The sequence below is a fragment of the Thunnus thynnus genome, chromosome 13 (genome assembly GCF_963924715.1).
Source record: "Thunnus thynnus chromosome 13, fThuThy2.1, whole genome shotgun sequence".
Classification (NCBI taxonomy): domain Eukaryota; kingdom Metazoa; phylum Chordata; class Actinopteri; order Scombriformes; family Scombridae; genus Thunnus; species Thunnus thynnus.
Window position 1 is genome coordinate 1243286 of NC_089529.1, and position 18364 is coordinate 1261649.

Consider the following 18364-nt stretch of genomic DNA (forward strand, 5'->3'; position numbering starts at 1 on the left):
CATTATGGTAGTGGAGAAAGGAAGAGCTGTTAAGCATGATATGGTCAAACTTTACTGATCTCCAGGGAGGAAATGTAAGTGTTATAGTATCTCATAAACCCATAAACAGAGTCCACTGAGTTAAGTAGGAACAGGATACAGGTAAGTAGAAAATAAACTAATCAAATAAATCAAAGTTAGAGAACTACAGGTCGATACAGCTCTTTGTGTACAACATTTTGTTGAAAAGCAAAGCTGTATCAAAGAGGCTTACACGTTCAGCTGCAGTGCATTACACCAGCGGTGCTTTACATTACGCCTCCTCGCGTCCCCTCTCCTCGGAAACCGATCTCCCTCTGCCATCATGGAAAATACTCCAATCCCTGAAATGCACCTAGAGGAGACGCGGAGCGAGGAGAGAGGAGGCTCCTGGAGGAGTTGAGGGTGAGGAGCCACAGGTGAATCCTACGCGGAAGTTTTTTTGTTTTGTTTTGTTTTGTTTTTTTTAACGGGCGGCAACACGCCCCTTTGATCCAATGTGTTTACTGATTGGTCAGCTGATCTGACGGGACAGTAAACAGTCAGGCTGTTGTTGTAATACAGATGATAGTTAAACTACCTGTGGAACAGGAATGAAAGCACCAACCGCAGCTTATCATACTTATTAATAAAATGAAAATTACTGAATCATGAATCAATCGAAAATACTCTTGTAAGTTTATTGTTTTCCTCATAAGCCAAAAGTCTTCTACTTTCTTCTTCTCCGTCTCAGTGTGTCTCAGCTCCTTCAGGAAAATATGACGCTCTCTTATAAAATCATCCTGAGCATGACAAAGTTGTCAGACTTTCACAAATTAAATAAGCAACATTTTATTTGGACATATTCTACAGGCTACAGCTGTTTATATTGCTCCTTTATGTCGGCTCTGTTCTTTCAGTAATTAATGGCTTTAAATTGTCTATTTGCGTCTTACTCTGTCACAGCCAGATCTATAATCAAATGATAAAAATTTGAGCAGTTATCAGGTGTTTTCCTTCCAGCTATAACTGTGTAGAAATTAAGTAAGAGTGTAAAGTGTTAATTAATTGTATGAATGAATTTCAAGTTTAAACTTTAGAGTTTAAACTGTTACTTAGTAAGTTCTAGCCTACATACTGAAAGCTGACTTCTACATATTTGACAGTTGAGGTGCTGTGCGTCATGAGTAGTTGCCGTCTCCTCAAAATGACGCTGGAGTTAGCGAGGACGTCCTGTTTGGTGGATTAAATTCCTCCATCCCCGCATCTCTCTTCACATCCTCGCTTGGAGGAGCTGAGACACGAGGAAGAGACGCGAGTAAGGGAGGCGAGGTGACACGTTAGTGTAATGAAAAGCACCCCAGGATGAACAGCAATGTGCCTCGCTGCTGCACAGCCATCACACTCATTTGAGATGAGGTGGCGCCGTCCCGCCTGCGGTTGGCGCTGTGTATCCAGAGAGCAGCGACCTTCTATCTAATTCCAAGAAGAAGAGAGTCCATGGTGTTTTCCTGGGTGGATGGCCTGCTCTGGATCCAGCCTGTCATAACTGCACTGAAACGAGAGCAACGTGGGAGAAAGTAGTAATGTGCGTTAAATTTTGTTGTTATATCATATAATGTAAAATATATCGGATTACGAGATTCGTTAAGGAATCTGTAACTCATAGCTAGATGAATTAAGAGTTGTTTGATTACCTCGCTATTAGCAAGGCTCACTACAAGGCATATGATCGCTAATGTAACTGTTTACTAACAATAAACTAACATTTCCAGTTTAGGGGAGCTCAAGCATCAGCTGGTGACATTATAGTGCAGCATTTAACTAATAAAAATAGCGTAGGGAAAGTTTAAGTATGTTTTTGGCTCTAAAACCTTAATACACGATATTGTGATGATAGATCTTCATCCAACTAACTAGTTTACTGTCAGCAAGCTTTAACCAGTAGAGCTGTTACTTGTAACTGGGATGACATGTATCTGAAATTAGTGTGTGTATTTGAGGTTCAGGTGCACAGTAAATATATGTTCATTGTCAAATGTTGGCTTGGTTATTAACCAGATACAAGATTCTTGAATTTTTTTAGCAAATGGTTTTGTTGAAAGCAAATGTGTCTCTGTTAGCATTTAGCTAGCATATAGCTAGCCTCTGTCAGCGTTTAGGTGAGCTAACGTTAAATGGCAGCCGAGCTAACAGCCAACAACAACAACGAGATAAGAATAGCTGTTACACTGTGATTTGACTGGTAAGTCTGAATGTCCAACTAATACTGCTAATATCTGAAAATCAGTCTTTTTCTTTCTTTAACGCTAACTTACTTGAGAAGCACACACTTATTAACGTTAGTTTTAATTGTAGCACCTCTGCCCCTGTAGCCGGCCACACAAACTTCAAACTATGTAAAAGTAACGGAATCATATCAAATGTGGTAATGTTCTATAGTTTTTGGAGAGTTTTTTCTCCTCAGTTCCACATACAGGTAATATACCAAATGGAACTTGATAGGATTATTAGCCGATGCCAAATGTTGAATTCTGAACTAACTTACTTTGACGTTACAATGTGTTTTCTACATACCGAAACTAAATGTGCGGCAAAATAAATAATAAATGTGCCCAGTATCTCATTTTTATAATTGTGAATATTTCATGAGTAGAGGAGGGTGAAATGTTTCGTCTGTAGACACCTACTTCAGACTTCTAACACTAATTGCCACCCCATTAGATATTTCACCATAACCAACTAAAACCAGTTTTTGAAAATATTGGGTAAATTAATAAATATTTAATTTGGGTGTTTTGTATTCCTGCCGTGTTCATTTTTATCATTTCAGATCTTTACATCTCTATGAAGAATTTGGTAATTGAACCTGTAAGACTTCTAGTCCAGGTGTGATCTCTGTAACATTTAGGCTCATGAAGTGCTAAAACATGGCATACTTATTTCTTGGAGAAAGTTAGCAGCTTGTCACCTACAGGCACATTAACAGAATCACACAGTTAATACATATCAAAAGTCTGACAGTAAATTAACTGGCACGATAAGTCGTTACAGTTGTTTAATCACACAAGAAATAAGTAAATACTCTCTGGTTCCAGCCCGTCAAATGTAAAGATTTACTGCTTCTATTTTCTATATTATGAATTAAATTATTACATATCTAGGGGTGTGCACAGTTGCTTGGGCAAAACATTTTCAAGACGTCACGTTGGGCTTTCAGAACTTGTGATGGACATTTTTCACAATTTTTTGGACATGTAATAGACAAATTAATTAATTTAGTAATTGATATGATCATGAAAACTATACTTAGTTGTAGCCCTACGTACTGTTATACTGTTTTAACATCATTAGCTTTCTCCTGTGACTTCACTTCGTAGGGTTGTGTGTAGATTATGAAAGTCTTCAGAAGTAGCCTACTGAATTACATAATGTAAAACTTAAGGCTTTAATAGGTGCAGAGTACTGCTGGTTTTTAGAGGTCTTACAGATATAGTGCTTCTTTGAAATCAGACCAGCCATCCTGATATTGTGTTTTTGCAATATTTTTACATCAGTTATAAATTTCGTCCTGTATTTCAATTTAAAGGATTCTTAACTGTTAAATTGAACTTTAATTTTCCAACTATTGATCATAGGTGTGGAAATAAAGGATTGTTTCTTTCTGTTTCTTTGTTGAAACTATTTGAATATAGTCCTATGTCCTTTGTACTTCTTGTTTCATTCAGCAGGTGCTGTTCAGATTTGATAACTGTGTCTGAGACTTGATCGGGTCAAGAGAGAAATCCACTGTTCCCTTCCCCGAGCTCCTGTTCCTCACCCTCTCTGAAACACATCACTCACAATGAATGAAGTTAACGTAGTCAGAGAGGGCTGGCTCCACAAAAGAGGTATGGAAGATCAGTAAGGTGTTAAAGGTTTCATAACATGTTTTATTTTGGCTCAATTTTTTAGAATGTCAGTGATGTTCTTGTTGACAGCATGTACTCAAATGGAATCTCTTTGTCTGACCCAGGTGAATATATCAAGACATGGAGGCCCAGGTATTTCATCCTGAAGAGTGACGGTTCTTTCATCGGCTACAAGGAGAAGCCTGATTTAAATGACCAGACTTCACCACCACTCAACAACTTCTCAGTGGCAGGTCAGTCCGCCAGATGGAGAGAAATAACTCCAAACCATTCCTTTCTACTCTCCAAAACCATCAGTTGGATGTTTTGAGTTTCATACAGGTCACACAGTGGTTCATTCTTCAGCAGCTTCCTGTAAACATTAATCTCATTTGTGTTTTCCACAGAATGCCAGTTAATGAAGACTGAAAGACCCCGGCCCAACACATTTGTCATTCGTTGCCTACAGTGGACCACTGTCATTGAACGCACCTTTCACGTAGACAGCAATGAGGAGAGGTTAGAATATTGTAAAATATTATATCGAGTAACCTTATATTTTTTCACAAGGCTTGTGTCAAACTATGGTGCCCAAATGACATTCAGTGGCTTTTGCGTGTAACAGGGTCTCTTAAACTTAGTGCATTTGTTTGAGGCCTAAAAGATGATGTGACCCCTGACAATTTCTGGGATTTTTTTTGTCTCTCAGAGAGGAGTGGATGCGGGCGATCCAATCTGTGGCAAATAGTCTTAAGATGCGGGAACAGGAGGAGGAGGAACCGATGGATGTGTTCGGCTCACCCAGCGAGAGCAGTCTTGAGGAGATGGAGGTGGCAATGTCCAAGAGTGGCAGCAAAGTGGTAAGAGGATCGGTTGTTATGGACATAGATGGTACAGGGCCCTAGTCTGATCTGATCCAAAGGAATCTTTCTTTTCCCTTGTGAGAGCGTTTGAAAACACAAACAAGGAGGCAGTATTGATTTTTGAGGGGCACTATCAAGGGCACAGTGACATTCTTGCCATTATATATTCTGTTTACATTTGTTCCTTTAGAGTAGATCATGAGTACACTCTGCCTGCAGACCCAGAGATGCCGTCCTCATGCAGACGGTTTTACATTATATTAAAAAAAACTGAATTGAAATGTTTTGGTTTTAATGGGCCCTTCATTGTCCACTTGTCCAGTCTAGCGTCGGCCAGGCAATGAGCCTCATGCAAAAACTATTTCTTTTCTTCTCCTAAACCTGTCTGTGAGCTTTGCTTGAGTGTGCCAAGTCAGATTCTCTTAACTGCAGAAACTTATCATAAACTGCTCATTTTTGATGAACACCACCTGTAATGAGTAGATGCACCTTTATTATTATTAGCATAACCAAGGCCTAAAATTGCAATATAGAAATACCTGTTGCACTGCATTTGTATTTTTTTTTTTTTAATTCACAGTTACTTATAATTATTAAATTCCCAGTGAAGTTTACTGTTTCGGTGCGGTGATGTCATTTTGGACAATAAAGTTTATTGTTAAACTGTAAAATATCCTGCTGCCATTACATATCTTTGTCACAAGTGTTTGATATTCGACAGATCATTGCAAAAAATATTTGACGTGATATTTGATGCCAAGGAATGTAATGCAAAGTGGCTAATGACTAAAATGGGATGTACAGTCATGTGCAGATGGACTAAAGAAAACATTCCATTACAGGTGACGATAAAGGGGTAAGGGGTGCATGTCTGAGAGGGGCTAACATCTTGCATTAGTTTTTAAAGCAGTTTGTACCGATTAAGCTGAATAGATATTTTAACAACTTGAGTGAACCTCAAGCAGAATTTTTCTTAAGGCAGTGAAGGTACCATGACTTGGAAAGAAAAGCTCATCTCTGTCTGAAGATTTCTTCTTTGAGACTTATCCTTTTTATTTTTTGTTGTTTTTACAAAATTAGTTAAAATCCCTATCTCTGATGAATCCTCACACCTTGGCCTTGTACTTTACAGACAATGAGTGACTTTGAGTACCTCAAGCTGCTTGGCAAGGGGACGTTTGGGAAGGTGATTCTAGTCAAAGAGAAGTCCACTGGAGTACATTATGCCATGAAAATACTGCGTAAAGAGGTCATCATAGCCAAGGTAAGTAAGAAGTGCCCTGTCTGTGTGTGTATACAGTTGGTTTTAGCTATGTATCAGCGACATGCTTGTGCTCTGACTGTTCTGGCTGTGCATCTGTCCCCATACAGTAAAGCTTTACATTTCATACTGTGTTTTCAGTGTTTCTGACAATAATGTGTTTGTCGGCAGGATGAGGTGGCCCACACAGTTACAGAGAGCAGAGTGTTACAAAACACAAAGCATCCCTTCCTCACAGTGAGTACATTTACAAATGACCCACTTGATGGTAGAGCTCTGCAGGAGCACTGCTGGTAAAAGCAGCGCTGTGGCAGAGAAGAGCAGCCAGCGCTCTCTTGAGATTTTTCTTTTTCATGAGTCAAGTGGTCCTCAGGTCAGTCTAAAAACTGTCAGTGCTGATTTCCTATTGGATGATTTCACCATTCACTTGTGTAACCACTGTCACTACTTCTCCGCATGAATAGTGTATTGCTTTGCCAGGCTATCAGGATACTGTGGCTCTAGGGATAAAAATGTCTGTCATTCCACAACTTTGGTCCAGACTGACATATCTCAGCAACTCAATGATGGATTGCCATGAAATTTTGTACATACATTAACGATCACCTCAGGATGAATTGTAATAGCTTTGATGATCCTTTACTTTTCATTTAGCTCCATCATCAGGTGTAAAATGATCATCAGCCTCAACTGTACTTTGTTTAGTGCTAAGTAGCAAATGTTGGTGATCACACCTGCTAAACTTCAGCATGTTAGTATTGTCATTGTGAGTGTGTTAGCATGCTAAGGTTAGCTTTTAGCTCAAATCTGCTGTGCCTCAGTAACTGACCTACTGAACTTGACCCATCCTTATCCAGAAACAGTTAACTGAAATAATACAAACAATCACAATTGAACATTTTGGAAGAATTAAGGAATTAAAACTAAACTTTTCGTTGTTAGTCTTAAATGGAAGCTGCCAGTATTCAGTTCTGATAATAAATATCTGAAATAAGTAACACAATGCAGGTTTCACAGCTGGAAATCATTCATCAGTTTGGAAAAGCTGTCGAAATCACTGTTAGTTCTTTATGTTGCACTAAAATTACATTGACAGACCATTGAAATAGAACCGTTGAATAAGTTGGATTAGATGACCTTAAAAGGACACCTCTCACTCCTCACCATGTGCCTCTTCTGATACACATGATTTGACCTGATGGTAAGGATTTACAGTAATGCATGGAGTGATTCACCACCTGCACGCACCCTGAAACGTATTTTTTTTTCCTTCTCTAATGTGACTATCCTCCTCCTGCAGACACTGAAATATGCCTTCCAAACCCACGATCGGCTGTGTTTTGTAATGGAATACGCCAACGGAGGCGAGGTGAGACCTCACAGACACGCGTCACAGTCACATGGAGAAACACTAATGTCACTTGGTATCAACAGCTTGCTGTGAACACTCTTGTGATCTTCTTCAACGGGTAAGTGTCTGAGTCCATCTGCTCTTGCCTCTTTCAGCTCTTCTTCCACCTGTCACGGGAACGAGTATTCACAGAAGACCGGGCGCGCTTCTACGGCGCCGAGATTGTGTCAGCGCTCGAGTACCTCCATTCACGTGACGTTGTGTACCGTGATCTGAAGGTGAATACTTGTAATATCTATCAGTTTTGAAATATACAATATCCTTAAAGGCTTTATATCATGACTCCATGGGTAATTAGGAGCGCATTTGGATTTTATCAGTTTATTAAAGACATTTTCAATTAAAGAGAATTTAAGCATTGAGAAGCATTTAATAGCAGCAGCTCTTTATCACTTTTTTGAAGTGAAATTTCTTGAAATTATCTGAAAATTTTATTTTATTTTCCTTTTTTGAGGCCTGTATTTAAGTGAAATGTAGTTGAAAAGTAATCCTAAAAATCAATGAACATCACAGATAATGGCCGGTTATATATTTTTTTAATATTATGATATTCGTTGCATGAAATAGCACAGCTTAGTGAACCTTATGAAAACTATTCTTATTTCACATGTGAATTACAGTTGTATGCAAAAGTTTGGGCCTGCCTTGACAAATAACATATTTTGGCGATTTTTTTATTTGAAAAGATGTAAACACAGCCTCTCTAGGATATGGGGAAATGAATGCACAGTTACTTTTCATGTCATTAATTGAACATAAATAAAAACATCATTGTGTCATAAGCAAAAGTTTTGGCACCTCAAGAGTCTCAGATTATTTTGAAAAGGTCTCAGAACTTAATCAGCTTGTTAGAGAGGCTGAGTTGACATCTTTTCAATTAAGAAAAAATCAACAGTATATATTATTTGTCAAGGGGTGCCCAAACTTTGGCATGAACTGTACATGTAATTAAGTGTTAAGTACCCAGTATTAATCCAGGGGATGAGGATAGTAACATATAAAAATTAAGCCGGGGACAAAGAAGCAAGGAGAATGGAAATACGTGAAATAACTTCCAGAAACATTTTTATTTCTACTTTCTGCTGGAATCAGCATGTGCTGCTGAGGGGAAATGCTCCATTGAATTTTAAGTCTGAAAGGGGACGTCAGTTGCACATTGTATAGCCAGATTTGGTCCTTTTCCTGATATAACCTTCACAATAGCCAGCAGCGTAATGCATAATTCTCCTTTGTTGCCTCATATATAGTTGAATAATAACTCTTAAGAAGTAACCTATAATAACTGTTGAAAGTACAGTGTTTAAACATTACCAAGCGGAAGTTGTTTCCATTCACATAAAGGTTTTGTAAGGGGAACAAAGTCATCTTTGACCACTGTAAGTAAGCAGTGAAGGGGCAGGCGGACTAAAAGTGAGTTGAATCAGTATTTTCTGGGCTGATATGTTGACATATAATACAGAGAATGGATGGTAAGCCATAGATTTAATAGTAAACCAACCCAATCAAATGTCTTCAGATCCATCATGACCATTTGATGAAAACCTACTAAATGCTAATCTTAGCATCTGCCGTTATATCCATCAAACTCAGATCAGTTGTGTATGTTATTTGACCTTTTCAGCTGGAGAATCTGATGCTGGACAAAGATGGCCATATTAAAATCACTGATTTTGGCCTTTGTAAGGAGGGCATTACTCCTGATGCTACGATGAAAACCTTCTGTGGAACTCCTGAATATCTGGCACCTGAGGTAAGGCAGTGACACTAACCTGGCACATGACCTGTACACAAGCAGTCACACATTTCCACACACACACACTTCATGTCTCCACTACATATATTTACTACCACCATCTGCTGCTGCCACGGTTAAGCTGTAAATATGAATACATTACTAACACATTCTAGACAGTTGTCATTGCTGAGCTTAGTATTCTCACATTTTTGTGTGTGTGTGAGATACAAAGTGGTACATGTGAACTGATGCATACATGTACTATATATGTAAGATTTGACATGCATCATCTAAGGTTAATTGCATAGTTAACAGCATCACTCCAAGGAATCACACTGCAAGTTAAGTTGAAGATACTCCCTCAGAGTAGGACTTCAGGGTTATGTATGAAACTTCCTAATTCTGCTTTCTGCAAGCAGAAACTATCATTTGAAAGTAAATAGCATCACAGTTTTACTACACAACAGTAAAATGAGATAAATATGATTCTGTCGTTTACGATTACAGTTTAGAATTTACAATATCATTTAGCAGACGCTTTTATCCAAAGCGATGTACATCTGAGAGCTGATACAACTCAAGCAGGGATCTAGTCAGGAGAGAACAACACCAGTAAGTGCCTTAAAGCTAAGTTTGAATGCAGTAGTATGTAGATGCCCACAGGCTACGCACAAAGGCAACACATAGAGAGCGTATTTTGTATTTTTGTTTTTTCTCTACCTTCAGTCCATCAAGTGCAGAGGTGTTCGCGAAAGAGCTGAGTCTTTAGTCTTTCTTAAAGATTGAGAGGGACTCTGCAGATTGAACAGAGTTTGGTAACTTGTTTCACCAGGTGCCTTTCATTTGCAGAGCGTAGTGAGCGGGAGGGAATGAGGGAGTTCAAGTAGGCCGGAGCCGTTTCAGTTGCTGTTTTGTAAGCAAGTGTCAGGGTTTTGAATTTGATGCGGGCAGCAACTGGGAGCCAGTGGAGGGATATCAACAGCGAGGTGACATGTGCTGTTTTGTTCCACCTCCACGTTCTGGATCATCTGCAGAGGTTTGAACGTACATGCGAGGACGCCTGCCAATGAGGAGTTGCAGTAGTCAATGCGTGATATTACGAGAGTCTGTACGAGGAGTTGTGCTGCATGCTCAGACAGGTAGGGTCTGATCTTCCTGATCTAGTACAGGGCAACCGAGCGATTGAGGCCATGTGAACCTTAGTGCAGTTAAGTGCGGGGGAAATGGTCTGTAGAAGGTTGGATGGTATTGGGTCCAGTGGACAGGTAGTGGGACAAGGGTCCAGCAGAAGTTTGGAGACTTCCTCAGTCACAGGGGAGAATGAGGACAATGTGGCCCTGTTAGCTGGCAGCTGCAGACTGACTTGGTCAGGCTCAGGGAACTGGTTACCGATGGCAGAAACCTTGTCAGTAAAAAATGAGGCGAACTTGTTTGCAGAGAGCAGAGTGGAGGGCGGAGGAGGAGATGGATTGAGGAGTGAGTTAAAAGCAGAAAACATTTTCTGCATGTCTGTGGCACCACAGATCTCGTTCTGATAGTAAGTGGTCTTAATGAGAATGATGCAAGGAGACCCTGATAGTCACTGAAGTCAGTGGGCTCTGAGTTCCACCTTTTGCTCTCGGATGATTTCAATGAGCCATGGAGTAGGGGAGGTGATGTGAGCAAGTTTGGATGTTAGAGGGCAGAGATTGTTAAGAGAAGTGGCTAGTGAGGAACAGAGTGAGTCTGTAGCCTCATTGACTGGGAGTGAGGAAAATTCATTATGAGGAGGAGTGTTAGCCAAGACCTCATTGGAAAGTTGAGTCAGTGTGAGGGACCGGATGTTGCGGCAGAAGACCATTCATGGAAGAACATGAGGATGTCCTGGTAAGGCGATCGTGAATCGAATAAAGAAGTGGTCAGACAGATGTAGGGTAGCAGTTCCAAGTCCAAATCAGTTGTTTCCAGAATATAGTCAACACATTTAGAAGACTGATCTAGATACATCTATTAAATCAGAAGAGAGCCACTAGCTATTTGTGCACAGGCTGGAAATAAAGATGACACACAAATTAAATTTCATCTTAGATGACCTCAGATTATTTAAATCTAGCACTACAATTTACAAAAAAATCTGAGTGTGCCTTCTCTACAATAATATGATAAAATACTTATTACTAGGCTTATAAGCAGGGCCAGATATGTGTCAACACTGAGAATTTTCTCTGAGATGCTTGATAAATATGAACACTGGAGAAAAAGTGGTGGATATTACATGAAATGATAAAAATGATATGTAGAGTGTGAATGCACGATGTAGAATTAGAAGGATAATGTCCAGTAAAGAGGTGAACTCAGGTAAGGGTTACCTAGCACTTACTAGGAATGCCCAGCTATTACTATTTCATAGCCCACTCTTGTATTGCACGTTAATGATTGATGTAGATGTGGCTAATGTGAGCATTGTGAAGCGTGTGATTTTCATAGTGTGGGTATTGGGGCAGACTAGGGCTGGGTGATTAATTGACTTTTATTTTCAATAACAATTTTGGCTTCCAACAATTATGAAAACAAGATAATCAAGGTAAAACAATTATTGTGCCGCATTCCGTTTCGCAATGATGATCTTGTTTTGTCTTGTGTTATAAATCCAGCGCACCCCTTTCCTTTACAGCGATACACTTTCACCCCTCTTTAAAAGCCCAAACTCACTCTCAATGAGAATGCACATAGTAAGCGAGACAATCTGTTTAATCCACACCAACTCTAACCTGCATTCAGTGTCTGTGTCCACAGAAGCAGCTGTCTGGCAGCTGCAGCTCCTCGGGAGCTGAGAGGACAGCGGCCAGACAAACTGCCTTCATCAGGCTGACTGACAGCAGAAATTTACTGAACCAAAATAGTTTTCTCCAGGGGACAAAATCGTCTGTTTGCATTTATTGATTCATTGGGGCGGCTGTTGCTCAGGAGGTAGAGCGGGTCGTCCACTAATCGGAAGACTGGCGGTTTGATTCCCGGCTCCTCCAGTCTTCATGTCAAAGTGTCCTTGGGCAAGATACTGAACCCCAAATTGCTCCTGATGGCTGAATGTGTGTGAATGGTTAGTTCCCTCTGATGGGTAGGTTGGGACCTTGCATGGTAGTCCCTTTACGCATTCAGTGTACGAGTGTGTGTGAGTAGGTGAATGTGACACATAGTGTAAAAGCGCTTTGAATGGTCAGAAACTAGAAAGGCGCTATACAAGTACTGTCCATTTACCATTCATTTTATTTCCCTGCCCAGCGTAGCGAGTGAGGGGAATCTGCCTGTAGTGAAACAGGCAGCTCACAGAAAGACAGGGAGCCCGATCAAAACACATATACAGCAGGATATTTGTGTGCTTTGAATAGTTGTCTGTGCAAATTACGTTTCACTAAATGCAACAGAAATTGACTGGGAGCTTTAATAACAGGGGGTCTCTGTGAGATGCGCGTCACTTGCACGTGTCTTGTAGTGTGTGGATTGATAGATTTAATAAAATGAAAGCATTTCTGTTCCGTGAGTCAATGAGTAATCGTGTTAAATAATCGTGACCTTAATATTGACCAAAATAATCATGATTATGATTTTTGCCATAATCAAGCAGCCCTGAGGCAGACCATGGATCATGCAAAACTGAAGAAAGAAATATAAATTTAGGTCAGAAGTGTGCAGTTAAGTGAAGTGTACCAAATAGAAATCCCTTCTTTCTGCCATTGTTGAAAAATGTTCATGAGACAAACATCTGCTCTTCTTCAGGTCCTAGAAGATAATGACTATGGTCGGGCGGTGGACTGGTGGGGTCTTGGCGTAGTCATGTATGAGATGATGTGCGGACGTCTGCCTTTCTACAACCAGGACCACGAGCGTTTGTTTGAGCTCATCCTCATGGAGGAGATCCGCTTTCCCAGGAACCTGTCGCCTGAGGCCAAGTCCCTGCTGGCCGGCCTGCTCAAGAAGGACCCCAAACAAAGGTACTAGAACCGACGGATCCTATGTGTGCATTCGTTTTATGCAAAATCAACTTAATTCTTACACGGTCCTGTTCTGACTGACAGGTTAGGTGGCGGTCCCAATGATGCCAAAGAAGTAATGAGTCACAAATTTTTCATCACCATCAACTGGCAGGATGTGGTACAGAAGAAGGTGAGACATTCGGAGGTTAGAGGAAGTGAAACTGAGGTTTGCTTTTTAGTCACAGAAACAGAGGATGTCCTGGCTTATTGCTTAGTTGGCCTTTGCATCTGTGATTTCAGACAAAAGCACAAAACAGATCATAGTCATCTCTCTATTATATGACATGTTTGTGGTGTTTTCTTGATTCTCAATCAGTATTAAGCAAGTAGTAATTGGGGTTTTTTGTGAGTCAACGGATTGTGGCATTATTTCATATTTAATGAAAACCTATACAAAGAATCTTCTGAACAGATTTCTTACTGCAGCAAGGGAAACTTCTTCCTTTTAACTACGTATGTTCAGGAAGCTTGTTTGGAGCCAGCAGACTGAACACACAACAGCAGTGGTGAATTTTTCAAGACAAATTTAATAGAGCTTGTACAGACCTCAACATTAAAGTCCAACGGACATCACATTTAGTCATCTTCTTTTGCAGTAAAATAAATAAAAGCTTGTTTGATTGACAGCAGCTAGCAGACTACCAGAGTGTCAGTGTTACACCATAGGGAACAGAAGACAAAGTAAACAAACTTGCTGAAACGTGTTGCAGCTAATCAGCTATCTAGCCTGCTAACTGATGTTAGTGGTTAGCCTGTTGAATGTTTGTTTGGTGGCTTGTTCAACAAGCTAAACTGCAGAACAAGATGTGTGTTCATGTTTGTAAGTTAGATAAGGAGACAAGCAGGAAAGCTAATGTGGGTTGTTGTTCAGAGTCTGTGGCTCTTGTTTGTGTAGCAGGATGCTATCAGGCTCAGTGTGACCGTCTGATCTGCAGATGATAGAACGCTGACATTACTGCTTTATCCAAAGATTTGATTGGCTGTATCAAGATCTCTATCTACAAAGACAGAGAATGGAATGATATTCCATCAAATAAATGCAAAACTAGGGGGCGCCATCATGAAACCTAAAAGATATGAGATATCAATTTCTTTCTTTTGGTTTAATTTTTTTTTCTCAAAGAATAACACAGGACAAGTGATTTACAGAGCAGATGTGTAGCTGTAGCAGACAAAAATATTCATATAAATTCAGTTGAACTTAATTAACCCTGAGTGTAGCAATTTTTACACCGTAAAAAAAAAGTGATGACAAGGGATGATCCGGCCCTGATGTGTCCCCTTGTGGATATAGTTTTAACCTTCCAGATACACACAGAGCACACAGGCAGTATGTAAACACTGCAAGCGCATGCAGCCCCGTACCTACACCAAAGAGTTGTTCAAATTAAGTATGTTCCCAGTTTAATGGCCAGTATACCAATCTTTTCTCCTTGCTACCTCAGCTCACCCCACTCTTCAGACCACAAGTCACATCAGAGACGGACACCCGGTACTTTGATGAGGAGTTCACAGCGCAGACCATCACGCTCACTCCTCCAGACAAGTGTAAGTATTTTCTGACTGTGGTGGAGCCTTCAGACCGGATCCACCGCTGTCCATGATCACGCTCTGATTTCTCGGCAGGAATGTGCAGACTGACTTCTTCTCCTGTCTTCTTTGCTCTTACAGGTAACAGTCTGGACTGTGAGGACCCCGGACAGCAAGCACATTTCCCCCAGTTCTCCTATTCTGCCAGCATAAGAGAGTGATAGCATCTCCGCCACACACACACACTTACACAAACATACAGAAAAACACACGAGGCATGAACACCTTGGCCACATCCCTTAACAGCTATAAAACGACCAGAATGTCCCGGCAGGATCTAAGTGCCTCGGCTGGCGGCCATGTTGTTCTATAGAAACCCCCTCGTCCACACTACGGACAAAGCCAGGCCACACTGGCTGTACTGTATCAAACTGGACTTCAGTACCTCACATAGTCATCAGCACAACTCAACAACACAATCAGGACTCTGTCTGTAGCACCTTCGGATGGCCTATACACAACTGTTGCTGCTTTTTCAGACTGTAAAACCGCCGGTTATTTCCAATGCTCTCCTTTATACGGTCTTGTGAGAAGCCATACAGTTCCTTCATGATGTTTCCAAGTGCTCTTCTTCAGAACCAGCTGTTACCACTGGTAATGGACCGGTTCATATATGAGGGAGGAAGAGGCGTGGCAGTTTGTTGGCTGGCTGTGTATGTGTGTGTGTGTGTGTCTGCGTGTCTGTGTGTGTGTGTGTGTGTGTTTGTGTGTGTGAGTGTGAGAGATTTTTTTTTTTTTTTTGGAGGGGGTGGGAGAAGATGGAGGCATCAAATCCAAACTGAATGTCATTAGTTGAGTCAGAATGAGTCTGAGAGAGCATGTGGTTTTGTGTCTTTATACAACGCTTGCCGGTTATGCATCAGGAACAACAGATGAATTGATAACACATCATGATCAAAGTGTCTCCGTGGTGAAAAGCTTTGACAAAGTGAAGCAGGAGGTGTCTTTTTTTTTTTTTCTTTTTTTTTTTTAAACTGTATGCAATGAAAACAAATCACTTGTGTATTAGTTTGCGCTCATCTCACAATGTGATCTTTGTTAACAGATTTGTCAAGTGTGACACAGCAATTAATGGGAATTGGGAATACCTAAATGCACGAGGTGTATATGTTGTTTTTTAAAACAAGGTTTTTTTAATTCTAACACATTTTGATCTTTCTTGATCAGCAAAATACACACCGGCCATGTGATTTAATAAGGTCAATAAGCACTTAGTGATTTAAATCAGACCTCATTTTTTCTCAGGTGGACTATGTGCATGATGTAACTGAAAGCTTCCTGGATTGGTGTCAGTAGCCCAGAGTATCAAAAACTGTCAGATACTGAAAGTTGGCATGGAATGTCTACTCAGAGTCATAGTCCTCGTCACTTATTCTTTGAAGAGACAGTTCCTGATTTAAATCCCAATTTGGTTCACAGCTGTTTCGCTGCGTGTGTTTAGACAACATTTATCATTTAAGAACTTTGACTTTTTTGTTAAATTAGGAGAAACCCTCAAAGTAGGGTATTAAAAAAGTACTGTTTTACTATCAGGACTGAAACTCAGGTATTGTATTGATAATAGTGTTAAAACATTTCTAACGATACCCAGTTCCCCCCTTACACCAAAATACATAGCACTTTCAGAGAAGATCATCATCCTTTCATAGCATTTGATGCACATTTTTATAAGATTTTTCAGTTCAATGATATCTGTTATATTGTGTCTCTTCAGCCTTACTAGGAAAATAATCTTTCCACAGATCATCATATACTTTGCTTGATGGAAACCTGTTTAGAGTTGTACAGTTAACAGCTTTTCATTTCCTCCTTGGCCTTTCTGTATGTGTCATCTATTTGTAAATCCTCTGATGTACCGGTGCATCCAAACTGCTACTGCTGCTGCTCACACTTGAATGTGCCATTAGATTTGATTGGACATATCTGAAAAATACATCCAGGGAGCTGCATACATCATGAACATGGTCCATTGTGAGATTTTGTGTTTGAGTGCAATGGTGACTTGCAAGGATGTCTTTTTACTATTTTCAATGTTCCCATCTGTTATAAATGGCTGCACAACATTAAATGGTAACCAGGAGGGGTGCACCGGTGAGATTTACAATACTGGGTTATATACTGTAAATGAAAATGCACCCAGCATTGTATTGGTGCTACGCTGTTGAGTCACTGGTAATAAAGAGCCGGTGCAGACAACCTGCTCAACTTCCCGTTGCTCACAGAGCCTTCTACCACACATGCTGTTTTGAAAGAATTTCCGTTATTTTTGTTTTTGTCTTGTTTTTCCTCTGGTTTTACTTCTCGTCTTGCTGATTTCCCTCATCCTTCCTGTACCCTGAACCTCCTTCAGAGAGTCTCAAATTAAGGATTGAAATGGTTGAAAGAAATGTTTGTGTTTTTCAGTTACATGATTCTATTCAAACAATTCATTTCTATTTGTCTATGAATGTAATTCTGAAAGACAATGATCCAATACACATTTTTAACTGTCTTAATACATGCAAGTGTTTGTGTGTCTTGATACTTCTCATCCTTCTACACTATCGAGTGCTGAAGCTCTGATTGTACACTCGGTCTTTATGTATCTAAGAGTGTAAGTATATTTAAGTGGTGGTAGGCAAACCTTGAGACAGTAAGTGTATTGTTTGTCCTGCCCTCCTCGCCCTCAGTTGGGCAGGTTTCTGCCGTGACACTTTTCACCCATCTGTGTTGGAACAGTGTGAGGGAGATCACAAAAACAAGTTGATCTGCTGGGTGTTGCCTTACAAACCTTTAGCCTTGCAGATGCTTTTCGCTACTGTTAGTGTAACTACAGCCACAAGCACAGCAGGCTGACTACACACAATAACACAGATGTTTTCCAAAAGCCGCTTTACAGTTTCTCTCCCTTGATTTAATGCCAACTATGTTCAAAGACTGCAAATGCAGCGATCACAACTTGAAATGCATTCACTTAACTTTGAATGGTTTCTGTTTCTTTTCACTCTGTTCTCTACTTACCATACAACTACCACATAGAAAACATGGTTTGCAGAACATTTTACACAAGTACAGAAGTAAATCAAGCTCTCAATGTGTACACAAATGATTAAACCATGAATTATTTGCTTGTGTGCACACTATTTCTCCATGACAGCCCCCTGGGCTCTGTAGATTTTGATTGTATTAAGAATGTTACACAAAACCTTTTAGAGCATTTCCTGCTGGGTGTTTTTTTTTCCGAATTGGGCTTTTGTTTCTAACATTACATCAAAAACAATGAGTACTAATAAATATCAAAACCACAATGTCAGGAAATGAACAGAAATAAAAATAACAAAAGCGTACCGCCCTCATATTGCTTCATATGGGCTGGATTCATGAATTAAAACATGCTGACTACATTCAAGATAAGAGTGAAAATCACTTTTTATGCCCAGCCTCTTGTAAATCATAGGCCATATATGCTTTCAAATTCATACTTAACACAACATCTCCTATCCAGTAAATACCACACACTGGCACTTGAGTAATAAATATCCTCAGTCTAGAATTGCAGTGTTACATAAGAAGGTAGCACTGTCTCTGTCTGTCTGTCTATTCTGTGTTTTTCAGAGACGATGGA

General features: G+C 40.1%; 1 protein-coding gene across 3 annotated transcripts; it reads left to right on the forward strand.

The window, feature by feature from the left end:
• Positions 1-1256: 1256 nt before the first annotated feature.
• LOC137195121 (RAC-beta serine/threonine-protein kinase-like) lies at positions 1257-17259 on the forward strand. 3 transcript variants are annotated; one of them, XM_067607204.1, is made up of 14 exons: positions 1257-1585; positions 3726-3887; positions 4013-4141; positions 4295-4406; positions 4597-4747; positions 5883-6014; positions 6183-6248; positions 7312-7380; positions 7518-7640; positions 9044-9172; positions 12914-13128; positions 13213-13300; positions 14616-14718; positions 14842-17259. In XM_067607204.1, the coding sequence occupies exons 2-14, from the start codon at positions 3842-3844 to the stop codon at positions 14919-14921; spliced, it is 1443 nt and encodes a 480-aa protein (XP_067463305.1). In that variant the 5' UTR covers positions 1257-1585; positions 3726-3841; the 3' UTR covers positions 14922-17259. The 3 variants fall into 3 exon arrangements, with proteins under 3 accessions (XP_067463305.1, XP_067463306.1, XP_067463307.1); XM_067607205.1 differs by having other exon boundaries at positions 3729-3887; XM_067607206.1 differs by lacking the exon at positions 1257-1585 and adding an exon at positions 2099-2242.
• Positions 17260-18364: the final 1105 nt, after the last annotated feature.

What these genes read in the sequence shown, in the direction of transcription:
- LOC137195121 (XM_067607204.1), top strand. Translation starts at nt 3,842, where the DNA reads ATGAATGAAGTTAACGTAGTCAGAGAGGGCTGGCTCCACAAAAGAG. An exon ending in AAGAGGTCATCATAGCCAAG is followed by an intron (nt 6,015 to 6,182) that starts GTAAGTAAGAAG and finishes GTTTGTCGGCAG; the next exon opens with GATGAGGTGGCCCACACAGT. An exon ending in GCTCACTCCTCCAGACAAGT is followed by an intron (nt 14,719 to 14,841) that starts GTAAGTATTTTC and finishes TTGCTCTTACAG; the next exon opens with GTAACAGTCTGGACTGTGAG.